The sequence below is a fragment of the Durio zibethinus genome, chromosome 6 (assembly GCF_047325235.1).
Source record: "Durio zibethinus cultivar Kanyao isolate XHJ-2024 chromosome 6, ASM4732523v1, whole genome shotgun sequence".
Taxonomy (NCBI): Eukaryota; Viridiplantae; Streptophyta; class Magnoliopsida; order Malvales; family Malvaceae; genus Durio; species Durio zibethinus.
Window position 1 is genome coordinate 5,029,119 of NC_143167.1, and position 21,241 is coordinate 5,050,359.

At 33.4% G+C, this 21,241-nt stretch overlaps 3 protein-coding genes and 2 pseudogenes across 7 annotated transcripts; 3 read left to right on the forward strand and 2 right to left on the reverse strand.

The window, feature by feature from the left end:
• Positions 1–5,188, reverse strand: LOC111286373 (F-box/LRR-repeat protein At1g67190 pseudogene; annotated as a pseudogene). Of its 2 annotated transcripts, none has more exons than XR_016342735.1 (2): positions 4,922–5,188; positions 1–4,426 (listed from the first exon to the last, which is right to left on the reverse strand). The product of XR_016342735.1 is annotated as an F-box/LRR-repeat protein At1g67190 pseudogene, transcript variant X1 (transcript). The 2 variants fall into 2 exon arrangements; XR_016342736.1 differs by having other exon boundaries at positions 1–4,431.
• A 1,002-nt stretch (positions 5,189–6,190) lies between these two features.
• LOC111286531 (transmembrane 9 superfamily member 5-like) lies at positions 6,191–11,395 on the forward strand. Of its 2 annotated transcripts, none has more exons than XM_022876546.2 (7): positions 6,191–6,549; positions 7,264–7,304; positions 7,790–8,378; positions 8,480–8,611; positions 9,157–9,313; positions 9,403–9,887; positions 10,846–11,395. In XM_022876546.2, the coding sequence occupies exons 1-7, from the start codon at positions 6,293–6,295 to the stop codon at positions 11,060–11,062; spliced, it is 1,878 nt and encodes a 625-aa protein (XP_022732281.2). In that variant the 5' UTR covers positions 6,191–6,292; the 3' UTR covers positions 11,063–11,395. The 2 variants fall into 2 exon arrangements, with proteins under 2 accessions (XP_022732281.2, XP_089618074.1); XM_089761948.1 differs by having other exon boundaries at positions 6,318–6,549; positions 7,264–7,343.
• Positions 11,396–12,072: 677 nt separating this feature from the next.
• LOC111285587 (cell division protein FtsZ homolog 2-2, chloroplastic-like) lies at positions 12,073–17,210 on the forward strand. Of its 2 annotated transcripts, none has more exons than XM_022875106.2 (8): positions 12,073–12,200; positions 12,671–13,419; positions 14,159–14,458; positions 15,194–15,284; positions 15,904–16,028; positions 16,198–16,290; positions 16,759–16,815; positions 16,893–17,210. In XM_022875106.2, exons 2-8 carry the CDS (start codon positions 12,766–12,768, stop codon positions 17,019–17,021), a joined length of 1,449 nt encoding a protein of 482 aa, XP_022730841.2. In that variant the 5' UTR covers positions 12,073–12,200; positions 12,671–12,765; the 3' UTR covers positions 17,022–17,210. The 2 variants fall into 2 exon arrangements, with proteins under 2 accessions (XP_022730841.2, XP_089618075.1); XM_089761949.1 differs by having other exon boundaries at positions 16,759–16,810.
• A 1,081-nt stretch (positions 17,211–18,291) lies between these two features.
• On the forward strand, positions 18,292–19,263 carry LOC111286143 (uncharacterized). Its single transcript, XM_022875961.2, has one exon. The coding sequence runs from the start codon at positions 18,459–18,461 to the stop codon at positions 18,954–18,956; it is 498 nt and encodes a 165-aa protein (XP_022731696.2). The 5' UTR covers positions 18,292–18,458; the 3' UTR covers positions 18,957–19,263.
• An 851-nt stretch (positions 19,264–20,114) lies between these two features.
• LOC149518369 (uncharacterized) lies at positions 20,115–21,192 on the reverse strand (annotated as a pseudogene).
• Between the last annotated feature and the right edge of the window lie 49 nt (positions 21,193–21,241).

A 21,241-nucleotide genomic window follows, 5' to 3' on the forward strand; every position in this document is an offset into this window, starting at 1 on the left:
TGTACAAAAGCTGAACTGCATTTCAACATAATAATTAATGTCAGAGAGAGTGTTAAAAGTCACAAATGAATTGTTAAAAACCACAATAGCAGTAACAGCTAATCAAACTTCAACGTTAAAAGCCAGTCAATCTAATACAGCTCACCAGAAAAGGAGCATTTTAAGTGGTGGAGTCATATACCATGTACATCAAATAAAGTCGGCCACAAAGAAAAGACAGAGAGAAGTGAGGAACCATTGGAAGTTTCTTTCCATTCCAATGCAGGCCGTATTCCAGAGGCAACCAAAACCTGCAGACAAGGTAAACCTTACCATCAAATGCCATCCCCCATCCCAGATCCATCACTTTCCTCTTTTTCTAATACACATTCATGCATGCCTGCGTGTGCACACTTGTGTATCGTTGTTGTCAAACTCAACAGCATATATAGAGCATCCTACTCGAAATAAATATGATCAGTAAATAGATAAAGAACACAAAGTAAAGCACATCTCCGTCCGTCCATCAACACAGGAAACAGAAAACTCATGTGGATCTACCACATGAATTCATTTCCTCAGCTGAAATAAATGAAGTATGCAACCATTCCCACGGTATAATTTTGTGAATTTCCCAAACCTAACACATTCACCAAACAAATATTATAGCAGGCACTACTACTTGCCTCTTGCAATTGGCTCCTTAACTACAGTATCATAGAAATAAGATTGCTGGTGAATATCAAAATAAGCGGCAGGCTTTGAAACTGGTGTAATTACAATAAAAACTTGATGTATAAGAACTCTAGCACTAAGGTGTACAGATCAATATGTGCAGCTAGATTGTGAAGGGAGTAAGCATTCAGTAATTTTTCTTGGATGAACTCAGCCACCCCAACCCCCCAAAACAAAACCAAAAAAAAATAGTGAAAAAAAAATGTAATAATACATCACAATATCCATATTCCATAATTACTTTCCTTCAATCTTACATTATTATGCCAAAAAACATACCAACTAAACTTACTCCTCAAACTTGGTTGAGGTGGGATAAATTCCGCTGAGACAGAGCAGGGGTTTTCCCATTCCATATTCCTTTTGATAAGTAGGGACATGAATAGCCCAAATCTGCAATTCTGTTAATCCTATTTCTGTTACCCATTTCCCAACCAGTGTTAATTTTCTTTGCTTATAGAAAAATGCCACAAGCAAAAGATATACATATCGTCAACAATAATGCAAAAGTGCCTGCATCTCTATTTATTCTCTCCATATTGAACTCTAATCATTAAAACCAATGTCAATAAATAAAACAAAGAACAAAGGTGCCAGAGAATAGAAGGAAGTGAGAGAAAAGCTTTGTTTACAAAATTAAATAGCCAAGGGAGCACACTGAACAGCAGAAACAAACACAGGCTAGAATGTAGGCACTCGACATAGGCTATTTAGTTTCTAAGGTCATAATGCTCAAAAGGTATTTGAGAATTGTAGTGCAAATAGAAAAGAACAAAGGAAATACAAAAATCACAAGTCTTAGTACTTTGTGATCTCTATTAGCCTGCACCCTGCATTATGCCTACTCATGAACAGCATATAAGTAACCAATCAGAAATATCAATAGGAAAATCCACCCTGTTTTTTGTTAAGAGAACCAGTCACAGCTAAGGAACCAAAATGCAAACACTGCTGGTAAATGGTTTAACAAGAAACTAGGACCACTTGGTCATAAAATGATAAGAAGAAAAATATTATTGTGCAAATTGTACAAGTAATAAGGTCATGTTTGGTGCATAAGATGATAGATGGGATAGGATGATAATCATCCTATACCATGTTTGGTTTTTATCTAAAGAGAGGTAGGCGATTGCAAGAAAGATTAATCATCCTCTTGGCATAGAATGATTCAATACTTCTCAAATGGAGAGAGTTATTTTTAATCCATGCGATTAAACTTGCATATCCTATTATATCCCTAAAAATCACATCAATAATTTAAATTGTATAAATTTTGAAAAAGAATAATTTTGATCAAATAAATAAAATTATCATATCCTAATCCTTGCATACATCAAACACAAGATAGTATGACATTATTTAATCTATCCTATACATATATCATTTTATCCTATCCCATTCATAATCTTGTGCACCAACCATGCCATAAAACTCTAGAAATGCTTTGATGAGTAGCTTTGTCTTGACCTGCAAGGTTTAAGCACTCACCATGTAGACTCAGAATGTTCAATCATGTCCTGTTATTTTATCAATTAATGGTTCTGATCTGATTTCATTTTATAGGTCATAATACATGTCAATTTCATTTCATTTCCATCATAACATTTGTTCTAGTATTCTTATACATTATCAGCGACCCAAAATAGTTTTGGGCAAAGGAAGCCACTGAGAAATTATTTCCTCTTTACTTTTAAATATAAAAGGTAGAGACTACAACAACTTTGAAGCAGAAATGTTTACAATCAAGTTTTTCAGAAGAAATCTGTTAACCATGAATGTCATAGAAAATATGGCCCAAAAAATTGTCAGGGAAAAGTAATTCAAAACATTTATTAATCTTCCCCCCACTACTGAAAATCCATGAACTCCAAAATGAAGTTATTCTCATAGGCTAGGCTTGTGTATACACACAAAACAGTATATTATTTTTGAATAAAGTTCTTTGAAACTTTAGCTTCATCAAAGCTGTTAATATAAGGCAATAATACAACAAGAAGGGCAGTCCATGTGACAGCAGTTGTAAATCACAGAGAAAGAATCTTCAACTTTGGAATAAAATAAAATGGTCAAAAATAGCAAAGGAGCAAAATGACAATTAAATGAGAAGACAGCAGTATTCTTTTGATTGCATATATTTTTCCAATCAAACTGAAGAAATTCCAGCAATGATTCATAAGACGCATAAAAATAAGGATGTTCAGGATTTACATTCTGTAAATATTACCTGCATATCTGTTCATATAATTCATAACTCAACCAAAACTTGAATTTAACAATGCAATTGAAAGAATTTTAGTCATATTCAAACTGCATCTCCACATGCATATATTTTCTCATAAGCTGAACAATAGAGGATGTGAAATTGGCCAATATCTGGCATTCTTCATGTGACTTGGCTTCTGAAACAACCCCAAAAATAACCATCTTTTTAAGATTTGGGCATCGTTTTAGCAGCTCCTCAACCCAATGAGAGAAGAGGTCATTAATTACAGTCCATCCAAGCTCCAACACTATCACATTCTCCAAATTAGAAGATCCTTGGAGACCATAATGCATGACACCATCTCTCAATTCGTAACTTAGTGAAAGATACTTCAATTGTGGAAAACAAACAGCAATTGTTTCCAAATCCACAACCTCGTCTTCATCATCAAAAGCCACATCCCAAAGCCGAAGCTTCCTCAATTTTGAGGATCTTGAAATCATCTGGTAGAATTTTGGCCAGATGATTGTGAAGTTACTGACATCAACAACCTCAAGATTATCAACAGTCTCACCAATGTCAAGATGTATCACGCTAACATCATCAATCTTGAAATATTTCAAAGTACCTTTCCCATTCAGTTCAAAAAGTTCAAGGGCACAATCCCTCAAGTGCAAACGCTCAAGACTATCAGCCTCCAGCATAAATTTATCCAAACTAATTGCTTCAACATAAATACTCTTTAATGTTGGGCTGCTTAATTCCACTGTCACCTGTGCATCTGACATTGCTATCTCTGGATTGACAAGTTCCAAGCTCTCAAGCTTTGGACATGCAGTGAGCAAAAGGCTCAAATCCAAAGCTGAAATACTAACATGACTCAAAGAGAGGGACTTCAAACAAGGAAATCTCTGAAAATTAGGTTCAATCCCTGTTATTGAATTGTTGGCTAGTGCCAACAATTCCAGCTTTTGCCTACCACAGATTTCAAGAATGTTAACATTCGGGTTAGTCCGGACATTATATAACAACCGATGCAAGGTTTCCCTGGTATACATGAGCCAAGCAATAACAGTTGAAGCCGAGAACTCATCAACATCATCCATCAAGATTGATAGGCCTTGCAGTCCTGTAGTTTGGAATATTGTTTGAGTAATCAGGATCTCTAATATTCTAGGTGTAATATCATGATAAGCAGGCCAATCATTAGAATTAAATGCTAGGGTGTGAAGGTGTTTCTGACAAGCTTCTCGCCATTTTTGACATGTTGCAGAGGCTATCACCACATCCCGGGCACCTCCAAGCCGAGATAAAATATTTCCAATGACTTCAACAGGTAGGTGCTCCATTGCCAATAAAGATCAAAAGCCTCAAATCAACAAATTGGGTTTTCCAAAGATACTCAACTATATGTAAGCAAACAACACAATTTCCTCGTTACTCAACAAATAAGATTGAAATGGGTTGAAATCGTTGCCCAAATCTTCTTTCCAAGCACTGAAAAAAGGTCTGTACTAAAAGACAAACACAAAAGCTACTCAAAACATGACTTATAGTTAGACTTAGATCTTAAAACAGATTCCACATCCAAATAAAACAATCTAAAGCATTAACAAAAAAAAAAAAAAAAACTTGTTGGGTTTCAACTGGAATTTGGAGTATCATAGTATCAGCAAGATTCCAACTAAATAAAGGTCCAAAATTGACCTCAAAATGAAGGATGAAGGTCAAAATCAAGTATCTGAGTACTTAAAAACATGTCTTTTTTACAGGCTCAAATCAATTCAGTGATTCAGAAAGGAGAATAAAGTATGGTTTAACACAGAATAATTTTCAAAATTCCTATCAATCAAAATAAAAACAATTACTCAAAAAAACATCAAAATTGAAATTTTAGCATCTGGGCATTTAAAAAATGTCAAATTTTGCAAAACAAATGAAAATATATATAGAAACAAATAAATCAAATGCAAAATAAATCCAAAAAAAAAAAAAAAGGCTTACCAGAGAAAAGGAAGCTTGGCGTTTTCGAAATGACAGTGAGTAATGATTTTAAGTGAGTGATAAAAAATAAATAAGCTTTGTTTAAGGGTTGGATTCCAAGTTTTTCATTTTTTTCATCTCATTCGATTTTTATTTGTTTTTGAAATTGAAATTGAAATTTATTGGAGAATCAAATCAGACGAGAACGAGGAGAAACAACGCTGCGCTCTTCTCTTCTGTTTATTCTGCAACCCGACTTGGCCGCCATGTTTTATGCCAATTTGGGTCCTCTCTGTACTTTTTGGAACTTTTAATAATTTATAATTTTTATGGCAATTTATATTATTAGTAATTGTTTAATATATACTTATAAATTGGTTTTTAAAACATATATTTATTGTTTATATTGTGATCTATGACATAAATTCGTATAGAATGATATTTCTTTGATTAAGAAATTTTCAATAAAAAAATAAGATTAAGAAAAACAAAGTTATTATTTCGACAAATTTTCAATTTGCAAATTAAATATGTTACATATAGTTTATGTTAAAAAATATTTTTTAAGGGATTCATATGTTGTAATATGATAATTTTGAATAATTTTTATATTATTAATTATTTTTTATTTTAAGTTATATAAATTTACCTATTCATAAATATAATTATTCACAAATATATTATATTTATTAATCAAAATTAATTGTGAATGAATATATTTAATGTTTAATATCATTTACGTTTAATATTTAATATTTAAATTCATATTTATTTAATAATATAAATATTCATGAATCAAATTTACATTGTTTCTTAATTAATTTTATTTTTTTATTTTAAATAACTTAAATTTAATTGTTTGCAAACTTAGTAATGCATTAATTTATGATATTTATAAATATAATAAATTATAAATGAATACATTTAATATTTAATGTCATTTAAATTTAAATATTTTGAATTTAGATTCATATCTATTGAATAATATAAATATTCTTAATTAAATCTAGATTATTGTCATCAATATATGTTCATTTGGTAAATTTATTTAAATTTTCAAACATAAATAATAATTATGATTAAGCTTTTTATATATTTAAAAGTTATTTTTTATTTGTTTTATATTTCAATACTTTGTAAAAATATAAATTATAAGATTAACCAAAAGATAAAACGAAAATGGTTTATCCTATTAAAAAAAAATGGTTTATTTTATCCTACCCAAATTTGGTTGTTTTATTTTTTATTAAAAAAAAATTAATATTCAATCTTCTTGTTATAACCCATTTTAGAATTCAAATATTCATTCATTCATATTTCCATTTAAAAAAAAAAAATCACGATTAAAAAGGCGAAGACGCTGCGTTTTAGTGTCCAGACACAATAAGCAAAATGATTTCGAAAAGCATAAAGAAGAGTTCTCAGTCTTTCAATTCGGCAGCTCCTATACCAGGCTGTCTGGGAAGTCTCCAGTCTCCAGCTTTGGGAAGACGTTGGAAGAGTGAAATGGAAGCTGTAAAAATCAGTCTAATATTGCTACTGTTATCAAATCTCCGATCCATTGCATCATCTCCAGATAACCACCGCTATAATGTAGGAGATCAGGTCCCTTTATTTGTCAACAAAGTGGGTCCACTCAACAATCCCAGGTAACCCAGAAAAAAAAAAAAGAAGAAAAACAGAATCTTTGAAATATGAAAACTCAATCTTTACTTACTTTCCTTATGAACCTTTCAATTTCCATTCTTTTCTTGCGAATTTAACTTGTTATGTGTTTGTAAGAAATTGATATTGATTAAACTAATGTGTGAATCAATATCTTTTGATGGGTCAAAGTTTGATTTTTAGTTTGTCGAGTTAAATGCTTGTAAATTTTGTTGGGTTATTAAATTCTAATGGTTACATTGTACAAGGTGTTGAATGATAGGATCTGAATTATAAGTAGGCAATGACCCTGTTCTGTATGTTAGCCGCCGGTCAATATTGAAAAGCCAAACTCTATTTGGTGTTCTGTATGCTAATGCATGTGCATTAGCATTTTGAACAACACAAGGCTGATGTTTTAAAGAAAAGTTTATTAATAAATTGAGCAGGTTGAATTTTTATGCAGTTAGCTGCGCCATTGCTAGATTGGTAATCTTGTAACTGCTCCTAGGGTAGAACTAGGACTTATACTAGAATGACTCTTTAGAACATGCTTCCTTGGAAAATAGAGAAATGATTATGGTTCTAGGTTAACTGTTTGTCCCTAGCAGAAGTCAAAGGTCAAATTTTACTTGATCTGCTAATTTCCATTTCCCTTTCCTACTACCATGTATCCTTCTGGTCTTAATTTTTGCCCCCAAACTGTTCTTTTATTGCAGTGAGACCTACCAATACTATGAGTTACCATTCTGCCGCCCAGGTTAGCAATAATTATCAGAAGTATTTGATATTATGCATGGTAAAAAATTTTAACTATTTTCATATATATTTTTCTTTAATTAATGTGAACTTATTATTTATTAACATTCAATTTAATTTTAAAGTTGTAACATTAAAAATTGGTTAAAATCAAATTATCCTACATTTTATTGTCCATGGAGTTTTTAAACCAAAACAAAGTAGTTTTGTCCTGCACAAGACTGAAATTTATTATATATATATATATATATATATATATATATATATAGATTAGTTCTATAGATAATCTTTCTAAATTTTGGGCCCAGGTATTTTTTTATTTCCGATGGAAAACTCACAATATTATTGCTTAAATGTTTTCTTATCTCCTTTCTCTTTTTTTTTTTTTTCCCAAATGTTAAATAGTAGTATTTAGTTTTCAATCTTTTCCAATTTTTTAGCATGTGGAGTTTGGAGTTGTATTAGTAAGCACATTGTGGCTTGCAGATCCTGTAGTACAAAAGATGGAATCCCTTGGGGAAGTTCTAATGGGTGATCGTTTAACCAGTTCTCTGTATAAGTTGAACTTTGGGGAGGACAAAATTGTAGAGACATTGTGTCACAAGAAGCTTGAAAGAGATGATGTCACAAAATTTAGAGATGCTGTTATTAATGATTTTTACTTCCAGATGTACTATGATGATTTACCGTTTTGGGGTTTTGTTGGGAAAATTGAAGAAGACAGTTGGACATTTGAGGAGAAGGCACCCAAATATTTTCTGTTTAAACATGTGCAATTTGATTTGCTCTATAATGGCAACCAAGTTATAGAAGTACGTGCATTTGGTGACCCAGATCAGGTTGTTGATATAACAGAAGATGTTGGAATTGATGTTAAGTTCACTTATTCAGTCATCTGGAATACAACCTCAGCTGCTTTTGAAACCAGAATGGATAGATATTCAAGGGCTTCATCCCTTCCAATCCACCAGCAGATTCATTGGTTCTCATTCATCAACTCAATTATCATTATTATGCTATTGATGGGATTGCTTACCTTGCTTTTCATGCGGCGTCTGAAGAATGACTTGAGAACGTAATTTGCCTTTTGATATTGATGACAATGTTAATTTACTTTATGACCTATAGAATTGCTTTTTCATACTTTAAGGCTAAGGTTCAATGCATGAATAGCAGGTGTTCTGCCGGAGATGACGAAGAAGACAAGGAGGTTGGTTGGAAATATATTCATGGAGATGTATTTAGATATCCTCAAAACAAGTCTTTGTTTTGTGCTGTCATTGGAACGGGCACTCAACTGCTAACCTTGTAAGCTACTAACTATTATTTTCCTATCTACTTGGTATCTTGTTCATACTTATTAATTTACTGGCTGATATCTGGTCATGTACAACTAGAATAATAACAAAGTCTTTTCTCACTTCATGGGGATGGCTAATGACATATGATTGATATGATATATGCACTGTGGTCAACTGCACTTGCTGATATAGTGATATATTTTAATTAAATCAAACCTTTTTCACCTTCTTCATCTTCTTTTTCCTCTTCCTTCTGTGTTCTTCTCTACATTGCCTTCTGTTTCAACAATATTTTTATGCTTTCATATCTTTGCCATCCATCGTCATGAAATCTAACTTTGATGCCTTCACTGTCAGAAACATTATTTCATATTTATGATACTTTAAAAGAGTTTGATGTCTCTAAGTCAGACTCAAAAGCTCATCCAATCAAGATTTTTCATGGTGCTATGCTATTCTAGGAGCTACTTCTAGAGTGTAGGATTTTTCTAAATGTTTACTCTTAGTGTATGAAAGTTTAAGATTTCTCCTAACAGTTCCATTTCCTTTCAGAGTTTGCTGCTTATTTGTGCTAGTTTGTCTTGGTGTCCTCTATCCTTACAATCATGGAGCACTATGCACTGCGCTTGTCACTTTATATTCTTTGACATCTGTAGTTGCTGGGTACACTACAGCTTCCTTCCACTGTCAGTTTGCTGAAGCTGGATGGGTAATTATTTAATATAATTTAATGTTGCACATAATTAAAAAAAAAAACCTTTTAGCCTTATTTATTGAATAAAAACTGTCAATTTTCAGGAACGTAGTGTCCTCCTGGCTGGAATCATGTATGCGGGTCCCTTGTTTGTAATAGGTTCCATCCTTAATGTGGTTGCTATATCTTATGGGGCCACAGCGGCGCTCCCTTTTGGCACCATCATGGCTATTATTCTCATATATGCTTTTCTCACCATTCCATTGCTTGCCTTGGGAGGGGTGATTGGATACCTCTTTAGGTCTGAATTTCATGCACCTTGTTCTACAACAAGGTACCCAAGAGAGATTCCTCCATTGGCTTGGTATCGAAAAACTCCTTGTCAAATGTTCCTTGGAGGTTTCTTATCTTTTAGTGCTATCGTCCTTGAGTTACAACACTTATATGCGAGCTTGTGGGGTTACAAGATATTCACTCTTCCCAGCATTTTGTTTGTCATGTTCATTATCCTCATCCTGCTCACTGCAATATTAAGTGTTGGTTTGACATATATTCAGCTATCTGTGGAAGATCATGAATGGTGGTGGAGGTATGTGCCCTTGCAATCTTATATGCATGGACATTTACACATGAATATGCGCACTGAATATATTATTTATAATGTTAATGGAGGTTGGTATGTAGGCTTCTTTACCTCATATTATTTGTAAGACCTACATGATGATATCAAATCTCACAGAGCAAGGAGGATGTTTCAATGCAGTTTTTCACTGCTGCCCACCTTTTGGGAATGTTTACATCTTTTATACACAGACTTATAGCCATTTATGGCTGGTTACTGTCTAAAATTGGTAGCAAAATCTCAATCTGCTGGCTCCTTTTGTTTTTTGGTATTGGCCCTTTTTAGTTATTAGACAATCATATATTGAAATAAACTATTAAGAGGGTTCTTCATGTTCTTTGCTTTTTGCTTTTTGTATTTTTGTGCATGACTAATGAACTGACTAGCACATGATCAGTGGGTTGATTGAAAAAATAAAAGGCTTTCCTCTAACTTGGATACTGGAATAATTTGCCTTAAGCACTCAAGTCTTGTTTCTTTTCTGACCTGGTTAAGTGTTACTTTGGTTTTGAATTATTTACACTATCAAGCTGGAGACTTTTGCTTAACTACAAAAGTTAAAACATGTGTCTATATTAGTTAGTCTATTTTCTTTTTACACTTCTTATTCCTAAATTTTGGGGTGTTTCTTTCAAATCTTTTTTCTTCAAGAACAAACCCTATACAAAAAGTTAACCCTTCGGTTTGTTGTATCTGTATTTTTAGAGTCTAGGAACAAAAGAAAAAAAAAAGTAAAGGTTTTGTGAACATAAAATGCTTGTTGCCTGTTGGAATTTTTTGCCTTTTCTTCTTTTGCTTTCTCAAAACCCCAAAGTAGCTTGCCTTCATTAATGGAAATAAGTGCATCATTCTTTGTATTTTTTTCTATAATTCTGCTTGCACTGCCATAATGTTTCAAACACTTGGGTGCTTTTGCTTAATGCAGATCTGTGTTGTGTGGGGGCTCGATCGCTATTTTTATGTTTGCTTATTCTATCTACTTCTACACAAGGTCAAGAATGAGTGGCTTGTTGCAGCTTTCGTTCGTTGTTGGCTACAATGCTTGCATATGCTATGCATTCTTCTTAATGCTTGGCACAATAGGCTTCCATGCTTCCCTGATGTTTGTTCGTTACATTTACCGTGCTGTTAAGAGTGAATGACTCTCCCTCTGCCTGTTGATGGTGATGGTTTTACCTTCTTGTCTTGCTGCCATCATGCAACCACTCTATCCCCCTAACTATGCTATAAAAATTGAGAAAGAAAGAGAAGAGAGGGGATGATTGTGGAATAGAAAAAGAAGCAAGGAGAGATTGAAAGATTGTGAAGAATGTGACATCTACAAAAATTTCAGTAAGCATGATAGAAAATCATACCTGTCTTTTGATACAATTAGTTTTTCATGGCTAAGAATAGTTTACAGTTTTTCACTTGTTAGAAAAACATTTATGTGTACATTATCCAAATGTTAAATAAAAAACATTTTTGAAGTTTTATGTCTGGAGGGTCGTAAGAATAATATATTTCTGTCCATTGTCACTGGCTTTTCTCATGTTAGTAAACTGAGTAAAAACAAGTAAAGAAGGAAAATAATTATATTTTATTTGTTATTTAATAGTGGAATCATACAATTTGTTAATTGTTATCCACGAAATTTTTTATTTTTTAAAACCAATTTTTACTTCCATTTTTTTTTCATGGTTTTACTTTAAAAGAACAAAAAAAAAAAAAGCAAAAATAATGTTGAGAGAAAACCAACCATTGATCTAAGTCATGAGAAATTTAGTATAAAATGTTGAGAACAGATGTTAAATTGTTAATCCAAGAATTCTAAAGAAAAGAAATATGTATCACTTTCTATTTTCCAGGCAGCTCCCATGTACACCCCAAGGCTCTCTTAAACTGCCATATCGCAAAATTTCAGTCAAGTTAGTTAAGTAAACTACAGCTAATATTCCCCCAATCCCCCATTTTACTTTGCCGCGGACCACATAAAATTTGTAAGTTGAGACTTCGTTGGATACGGGAGACTGGAGAGTGACAACCTTAAAACGGTAAACATCTAACCAACCGAGCCAACCAAAATGCGGTCTTTAATCAACCATCCAAATCAAGCAAACGTCAAGTGACAAGTGAAGGTCCCGTTTCTTCAGTATTTGCAACTGCCATAAACATTCACGGGACTTTAAAAGCACCCATCTTTCCTTTTACGTCCTTATTGTTCAGTGGCCTAAGTCAGAGTGTTTCCAGATTCCTTGGAATTATTCTTCGGGTGCAGTTTCCTTGGATTCTTGTCTCCTTGTAGGTACTTTTGCTTGATAGTTGATACCTACCTGTTGTTATTTTCCTTATGTTCGTTTTTATGCTTCAAAATTGGTTCTTTCAAGTTTTTTTTCACACATTTTACTTTTATCCAGTTTTGTCTACATTTGATGGTTTAATCTGTGGTTAAATTTCATTCTTCTTCTGCGTTTTGATCTTGTTGGTGGGTTTTTATTTCTTTGCAGTTGAGCATTATTGTTGCTTTTGCTTCCATTTGTTTTCTTGTTGATCTTTCACAAAGGCTTTCCTTTTGTTTAGTAAATTGATCAATTTTCACCCTAACAAAAATTTAAAACATTTTTTGGTTGCATTTTGGGTCCATCTTTGATAAAGCATTGTGTTGAAATAGGAGAATTCGTGCTTACTTTGCCTTTTATTTTGTTTCTTGAACAATGCGGAATTATTTCAACAGTAAAATTGTATTTTGATTATTTGTTTTTAATAACCAGGTTTGGAACAATGATAGGTAGCATAATCTTCAGTGTTTGAGCATATTGGTTTAAGTAAATTGTAAGTTTCAGGAGTTAGGTTTTATGCTGCTAATATGGCAGCTTGTTCATCTCCTTGTTTTGTACCATTTGAATCTCAAGCAACTGTTGGAGTGCTAACCTTTTCAAAAGGATATAGTTTGAAGGAGAGGTGGATTGGTAAAGCTAGTTTCCTAAAGGGTTTTCATAAAAGTGGTTTCTTTGGTGCTTGCCAAAGGAAAGGAGGTTTGCCAAGTTTCTCGAAGTTTAAATGCTCTGTTAATTCTAATAATGTTAGCCCAAATAATGGTAAAGAGTCTTTTCTGGACCCTGAAATTTTGATGCATAGCGTTGAAAAAGATGATGCATTTCCTAGCTTGAGGAAAGAAAGTTATTCTAGAAACATCACTGAGAGCTTGAGTGAATCCTGCAGCCGAAGTAGCTATAGTGAAGCTAAGATCAAAGTTGTTGGAGTTGGGGGTGGTGGGTCTAATGCTGTTAACAGGATGATTGAGAACTCAATGAAAGGCGTGGAGTTTTTGATAGTTAACACAGATGCTCAAGCCTTGGAGATGTCTCCTGTGTTGCCAAAGAACCGTTTGCAAATTGGCGAGGAGCTGACTAGGGGTCTTGGTGCTGGTGGGAAACCAGAAACCGGCATGAATGCTGCCAATGAAAGCAGAGCAGCAATCGAAGAAGCAGTTCATGGTGCAGACATGGTATTTGTGACGGTAGGTTCTATTTCATATGTTTAATTGCTGGAGTTTATAAGTTTCTCCTGTAGTGGATTTGCAGTTTGAATTTAGAACTCTCTTGCCATCTTCACTTTCTTAAGAAGGAAAGTTGTGGTACTTTTGGTCTCGTTTCTATGAGGCAGCATAAAATCTATGATATTGAGTTTTATTTTTCTCCCTTTTTTTCTGGTCTTTTGGCCAAACAATATGATATCTGCCACTCTGCCATACTATCAAAGGATTTGTGTAGCGTTTGTGTTAACAATACTTGCAATATAAAATTTTTTATTTTCTATTTGAGTAATTTAGTTTTTGTGTCAATAATGAATCATTAGTCCTTTTTTTTAAGATAAAATTATTAAACCTGATTTCTCTAAACCATTACCTGTAGTAATTTCATGAACATTTTGATACTTACGTTAGATTAGAACCACATATTCAACCTAAAAAGATAATGTGGGAAGTGATATTGTATTTTCCCATGAGCTTGTGTCCTGCCGTTCAAGCTTTCTAAATTTTAGTGGGTGCCATTATGCTCCATTGGGTGATTTCATATATTTGGCAGGAGGAGGGGGTATTAAAGTTCTAAGAACAACGCAAAATAAGGTCAGGAATTGCTAATATGGATTTGCTATAGGAAATAAATCTGCTGCACTTGTGGAGCAGAAGGCTGCTTATTATTTTCATTGTTTTATTGGCTTTTGGATATTGTTTACCATGGGCGTTAAACCTGCAGGCTGGAATGGGTGGAGGAACTGGCACTGGTGGGGCTCCGGTAATTGCTGGCATAGCAAAGTCGAAGGGCATTTTAACTGTTGGCATTGTTACTACACCATTTTCTTTTGAGGGAAGGAGGCGGGCAATTCAAGCTCAGGAGGGAATTGCAACCCTGCGTGAAAATCTGGACACACTTATTGTTATTCCCAATGACAAGCTGTTGACTGCAGTTTCACATGCCACCTTAGTAACAGAAGCATTTAATTTGGCAGATGATATACTTCGTCAAGGTGTTCGTGGTATCTCTGATATAATTACGGTAGGCATGCAAAGCAAAAGATATTGTTAAATCAATATTTCTCTTTGCTACCAGAATTCTTTTTATAGTTCAAGCATAAAACGCCATTGAACAGAGAAGATGAAAAATAGTGATATTAATCTATCTTAATTTTATTGCTATAATGCATGTATTTTTCTAAGTAGTATGGTATGTTCTTGCATTGTGTCTATTTATGTGGTTCAGTTAATAACTGATGCACACCCATCAGGGTAGGCAGGTAATTGATTCTTTAGAAATTTGTAAATGGCGAAACTTCAGTTTGATTCATAGCTTAAAAACCCTTCATTATTAGGGTCTTTAACTGGGCTTGCATATATTTCCGAATCAGAAATTTCAGATTTGATGCAATTCAATTGTGCAATATCTTTTCCTGCTTCTTATATATAAATTGCTAATGTCATTGAGGGAGCAAAAAGATACAGTTTGCTCAATGTTAGTGTTGTTATTCGTCATATTTTTTCAATGGATGAATTGGTGTCTGGGTTATTAAACTATTTTACTCCGCTGGTATTTTCAAATAATTCATCTAAGTTATTACAATTGCATTCCATGTCTTATATTAAAGTAAGTTGCTTACATCAACATGTACAGAAAAGTTTCCTTACATTCATCTGTTCTTCTTCTAATTAGGGTTTCTCAAATCAGATATTTGGTCAATTACATTTGGCATTGTTATGTTATTGTTGGCCTAATGTTCATAGAATTCTTATGCAGGTGCCAGGTTTAGTTAATGTTGATTTTGCTGATGTACATGCTATCATGAAAGATGCAGGTTCTTCTTTAATGGGGATAGGAACTGCAACTGGTGAGTTTAGGCCTTGCAGTCTCCTATTTCTAATTTGACTAAACTAAAAGGAAATAAGAATTAAGTGAGAGGTACTATTAGCGTGACCCAGTTTTAGTTCCTTCATTGAATCTTACTGCTTCAAGTTCTATACTTTGATCTAATTACCAATAACGTCACAACAGTTTATAAGGTGATTGCCTCTTGCTCACGCACCAAAGTAGTGATCTGTGAACTTTCTTTTGCTCATAGATCATGAATTCATGATATTAACATCTTTATGTTAAGAACAAAGAAACAGGTAATCTTTAGTATTGAATATGATATCCATGAATGAATGATTTATTACCTGATTTATTTCAATTTTCTAGTGATATTTGAAATAGTAAGCAACAGAAGAGAATCGTGATTGCATCAATTCATGTGCGTTTTTTTTTATATGAAAAGATTGTTATTTTTAAGGTTCCTCTGTCTGTTCCCTTTTCTCTTATAAGAATATGATCCCCATTCATTTTTATTATCTATGATATCCTATCCATTTTTTTTCCATTTTACTTTGTCCCTAGTTTGAAGTATGCATGTGTCTTGGTATTTATGCTTTAAAAGGTTGGTATAACTGTTAACATTTGCTAATTTGCAGGCAAGAACAGGGCAAGAGATGCTGCATTGAATGCCATCCAGTCACCTTTGCTAGACATTGGGATTGAAAGAGCTACTGGTATCGTGTGGAATATAACCGGTGGAACTGATTTAACTTTATTTGAGGTGTGCCATAACCTTCGGATTGTATTACGTGCACACTTTTTTTGGGGATGTTTTTGGGTGGTTGATAGTTGAAATGTTGGTTATGTGTCAGATTGTAATCCATGTTGTTGAAAACTTTCAGATTAATACTGATCCCACTGTGTATGTCAAAATTTTCTTTGACTTGTAGGTGAATGCTGCTGCAGAGGTTATATACGACCTTGTTGATCCAAATGCCAACTTAATAGTTGGAGCGGTGATAGATCCATCTCTCAGTAACCAAGTAAGTTTAGTAGTTAGAATTCTACAAGAATTTATCAGTGACAATTTTAGTTTTATGGGCATCAGTCCATTGCATAAATTTGAAAAGTAATAAACACAGAATAAAACTCTCCACATTGTCATTTAATGGCCATCTCAAGAAGTTAATAAAGACAACAAGGTGCAAGTCTTTTGTAGTTTTGGTTTACATTCCTGACAATTTGAGGCTTCTTTTTCTCTTATAAATATTGAAGTTAAAATTATAAATCCGGCTTCCTGTGACAAAAGGAATATCCAAGAAATAAATATTGTTCTTTCCATTTTGTCTGTTCTTGTTTCAAAGTAGAGGTATTCGATTAGCATGAGGGAATGAAGTTGTTGAAATTATTCAATCATTTTGACTAAAAAATTGAGTTCTTCAATGGTTATCCAACCTAAGTGTAAATATATTTTGTATATTGCTCATAGACAGGCTTTGTTTTGCTTTTAGGTCAGCATAACACTGATTGCCACTGGATTCAAGCACCCAGAAGATAGCAAAGGCAAGGCAAGTCTTTGTCGTCCATCTCTTTTCAGTTTACTACATTTTCTTGATATCCTTTTGTTGATCTGGGAAATATGCAGGGAATTCAGCTAGTATCTGGTGATGATTCCATTGGTTTCAATAAGCGTTCTCCTTATACCAATGATGGTTCGCTAGAGATTCCTGGGTTCTTAAAGAAGAAAGGCCGTTCACGTTATCCGCAACTCTGATTTTATTTTCTTGAAATGTAAATCTCTTCTCCTTTTTGTTTAAGCTCTCTCAAGTTTTAGATCTTTTCAGAAGATTGCATTAGAGTGCCTTTTTGGCAAGAAGCAAGTTCATATTTTCTTATTAAACAACCCTGTTGAATCTATCAGATTAGGGTTAAATAAAGTGTTGATGCCTTTCTTTGTATGCTCTATTTGGTGTATTCAATATGACAGACCCAGCAGCAAAGTATTCAAAGCCCATAGATGATACCAAAGTTAAGAATTTGCATCTTTTTTTTTTTTTTTTTTTTTTTTCTGAAGAAGAGATCCAAAACTGACCTTTAACTACCTGGTTAATGTATGGAATTTTCGAGGATCTACCATTAGCCATTGACTTTATCAAATTTAATTGAGGTTTACAGAAATATGAAGGATTTTTTTTTTTTTTAGAATTATCCATTTTATGTTGAAGAATTTAAAGAATTAAAACCATTTTCCCTTAATAGATGAGTTATATGATAGAAAGCAGCCATGTTTTTTGGCATAAAGCCATGAACCTTTCTTCTTGGTTGAAGGTGAGATCCCATCTGAAATAGTATATCTGGTCTAACCATTGGCAAATTTCTTGGTACATAATCACAGGAAAATATTTCTCCATACAAACTAGATATCCATGATTTTTGTTAAGCTATGAATGTGCCATATAAATTTATGATTATAGTAATCTTAAATGAAAAATTTATACCCATAAATTTCAATTCCCTTAATCAATATTGCTCTAAATCAATTTTTTTAGTTATCATTATATATATGTCATGAAAGTATGCACATAATATAATAATATAAATGAAAGAAAAATACAGAAAAATAATATATTGAGACCAAATTTGTTAAAACTGATGTTAATATTTTGTTAGTAAAAAGCATCAAATATCATCAGATAAATTTCATGATCATTAATCACTTTGAAAATTTTTAATATATATTATCAGGTGCCAACAAAATAAGAAGAAAAATGCTCACATCAGAATGAAAATATCTGAACTCATTTTTGAGCATGTCCACATCTTTTGTGTGCTCACTTTTCCACCTCAAAAGTCCTCTAAAATCAAGTACACCAACCCATTGGAGGCCCTTAAATCCAATTGTCTACCTTTCACCCTTATTTCCTGAAGGCAACAAATAAAAAAAACTAATTGAAAGCCCAGCACCCTCTTCCAAAAATCAACCCATCAAAGCCACACAATTTTAAGACCACAAGCTATGATGAAACGTTTGTAAATCGAAAACCATACAAAGCCAACACTTGGTGACGTGCACATCAATTCCCCACCCATTTTTACACCAAGCAGATTTTGAACTATATATTTAACCCTATCAAACTCCCCCCGTTTTGCACACTGTCATCACCGTCATCATCAGTGCAACAAGATTTACCTAGCTAGCTGCAAACACAACATGTCTAGTACTACTCTCAATCCCCGGAACTACAATCCTTCGAAAGCCATCGTCGTCCGCCGGGTTCCTACCTTTTCCTTCAAGCCTAGCAATAAGTCTAGTTTAGGACATGAAGATGATGATCAAGTCATGTTGTTGCATGACAAGTCTAATCATAACAAGGCTGCAGGATGCAAGTTAGGAGATAGTTGCAATAATAATATTGTGTTAAAAGCGTCAGTTTTGGTTCCTAGAGGTCATGGTAGTGATGGAAATGAGGTTGAAGCGTTGCAAAAGGAATCGGGACGTGAAAGGCTCAAAAGACACCGAGAAGAGGTAGCAGGTAGGGTTCCGATACCAGATAAATGGGGTAAAGAGGAGTTGCTTAAAGACTGGATTGATTATTCTTCCTTTGATTCATTGTTAGCTCCCAATGGACTTGCTTCAGCTCGAAAAGCTCTTATGGCAGAGCGAAGAAGGACGAGTACTCAACCATTAAGGATAGGAAGTATTTGTTGAAGAATTAATGTTAATTTTCCGATATATATTATAGTAGTAAGACCTTTTATCTGTTCGAGTGCGGTTTCTTGATCTTAATTCTGTAATTCTCATTAACTTGTCTCTATTTTTAGGCAATATATGAAGTAGAGACAAAAAAATATATGTATGCAATGCATTAATGCTGAGATTTGATTATTGAGTGAGGCACATGTGTGTGTGTCTATATATATATATACATATATATATGTATGTATGTATGTATATGTGTGTGTATATCTTGATTGTAAAAATTTGCTTATAAAAATATATGATTCAAAAATTGAAACCAGATATTTGGAATCATTTGCTTGAATATATGCTTTCTTTTCCAAAAAATAAAAGTTGATTTGCGGCCAGACATATTAAGATATGAAATGAGAATCTAAATTATTGTTGGCTGTAATTGAGATCGTTGGTTCTGAATATTGAAATTCAAAGAGATGGAACTAAATTATTGTTGGCTGTAATTGGGATTTTATTCCTTTCTGAATGATGAATTTCAAAGAGATTAACAGCTGTTAAAATAAGAATCTAAGTTATTTTATTGGCTGTAATTGGGATCTTTCTTTTCTGAATGATGAAATTCAAAGAGATTGAACTGTTGTTGCATTGAAAGATTGCACTTAATTAGCTAATCCCAGTGAACATACCGGCATAAATATGGATGAACATGCGTACTATTTATCAATAAAATGATTATCTCATATTGCTTCTATAGTTTTCTCAAGATCCAAGTGAATCATGATTCAATCCATTAGAAAAAAAAAAAAAAACATGTTCCAAAATGAAATTGAAAGAAAAGAGGAACAAAAAATTGATTCCATGTTTTTGCAGGCATACAGATAAATCATACATGGTGCCAGAATTTCCCCCCTTTATATACCAAGCATTTTATCAAAAACGTGCGGTAGTTTGATTTCTAACTCACTGCATCTATTTCCTTTATTTTGTTAGCCCGGACTGAAAAGCAAACGAAATTTTTTTGGTACCATTTTGGATTTTGTTATATCGCCATGTATTTTCTAATGTCTTTAAAATGAACCATTCAACCTTAAGTTTGATAAATCGTCCAATGGCTACCGTCCCAAATTGTTTATTTATCTCACAGTGATCATGAGCTCAAGCAGCTCCTCAGTCCTATATGCAGTCTTCTAATTTCAGAACATTGGTTTGCCTTTTCCCTTCAATCTCTTCTCCCTCCTGTACATGCAGTGCAAAAAAAATTAGCACAACTCCTGAACAATTTTCCATGATAACACATATGTATGTATAGGAGAAACCCTTTTTTAGGTGCTTGAACCAAGGATTATGTGATAGACCGAGACAATGGCAGGAAACTACCATCTAAGTACTCAAAAAACTGTTTCACGCCACAGAATTTTGATGGTAACTCACCTAATTCTAGTCTATTGATAATTGTTATTCTTTTTTTATTTCCCTCTTCCTCTGAACATGGTTTTGTCTGTGCTAAAGATATACATTCTATGCAACAGTTATGAGCAGTGTTATGAACATAAAATGGCTTGCCTTTCAGCCTATCATTCATGGTGCAAAAAGATGATTCTTTTGAAGATATAGACAGTTTAAAATATCTGATGATTCGAAGCGTTTTATGAATATAAGTTATCAAATGTGGAAGCTTTTAAAATTTGTGATACATAGTTCATTGGATATATAAAACAGTACCTCGGGAAGACTCTCCGTTACTGCATCTTCCTGACCCATTTGCAAGATGAGATAGGCCACATATCAATTAGTAATAGCAATTAAATGAGGAGAAAAAAAAAATTAAATATGAAAAACATGTCAGCTCTCACCAGGGAAAGTAATTTCTTCAAATGAGCATTCTCATTTCTCAATTGCTCCACTTTTTCTTCCAGAAATTTTGTATGCTCCTATAAATTAGAAGGGAAAAAAATACCTCTGATATAACAGGTTAAAAACAATAATAATATTTGGCCTATTTTCACTTATACAATTGTAAATGGACACACAATCCCACTTTATATTGATTCATCATCAGTTGATTAACTAGGGGAAAAAAAAAAGAACTGAAGTAATTTCAACTAGTATGCTTACATATATACCTTCCTCTTGGCTCGAGATTTCGCAGCTGAAATTCTGTTTTTGATCTTATTCATTTTCTTCCTTTGCACATCCTCTTCAGTGACTTCTTGTATTTGCTTTCTCCCTCTTTTGTTAACAGGTGTTTCATTCACTATGAGCAACTGTTGTGAGCTTTGGATACCACTTCCTGATGGTGC

Bases quoted from the DNA above. Each gene is read 5' to 3' on its own strand.
- LOC111285587 (XM_022875106.2), top strand. From the start codon at position 12,766: ATGGCAGCTTGTTCATCTCCTTGTTTTGTACCATTTGAATCTCAAGCA. The intron at 16,029-16,197 runs GTGTGCCATAAC...TTTGACTTGTAG, and splicing joins CTGATTTAACTTTATTTGAG to GTGAATGCTGCTGCAGAGGT. The intron at 16,816-16,892 runs GCAAGTCTTTGT...GGAAATATGCAG, and splicing joins CAGAAGATAGCAAAGGCAAG to GGAATTCAGCTAGTATCTGG.
- LOC111286531 (XM_022876546.2), top strand. From the start codon at position 6,293: ATGATTTCGAAAAGCATAAAGAAGAGTTCTCAGTCTTTCAATTCGGCA. The intron at 6,550-7,263 runs GTAACCCAGAAA...CTTTTATTGCAG, and splicing joins GGTCCACTCAACAATCCCAG to TGAGACCTACCAATACTATG. The intron at 9,314-9,402 runs GTAATTATTTAA...GTCAATTTTCAG, and splicing joins AGTTTGCTGAAGCTGGATGG to GAACGTAGTGTCCTCCTGGC.
- LOC111286143 (XM_022875961.2), top strand. From the start codon at position 18,459: ATGTCTAGTACTACTCTCAATCCCCGGAACTACAATCCTTCGAAAGCC.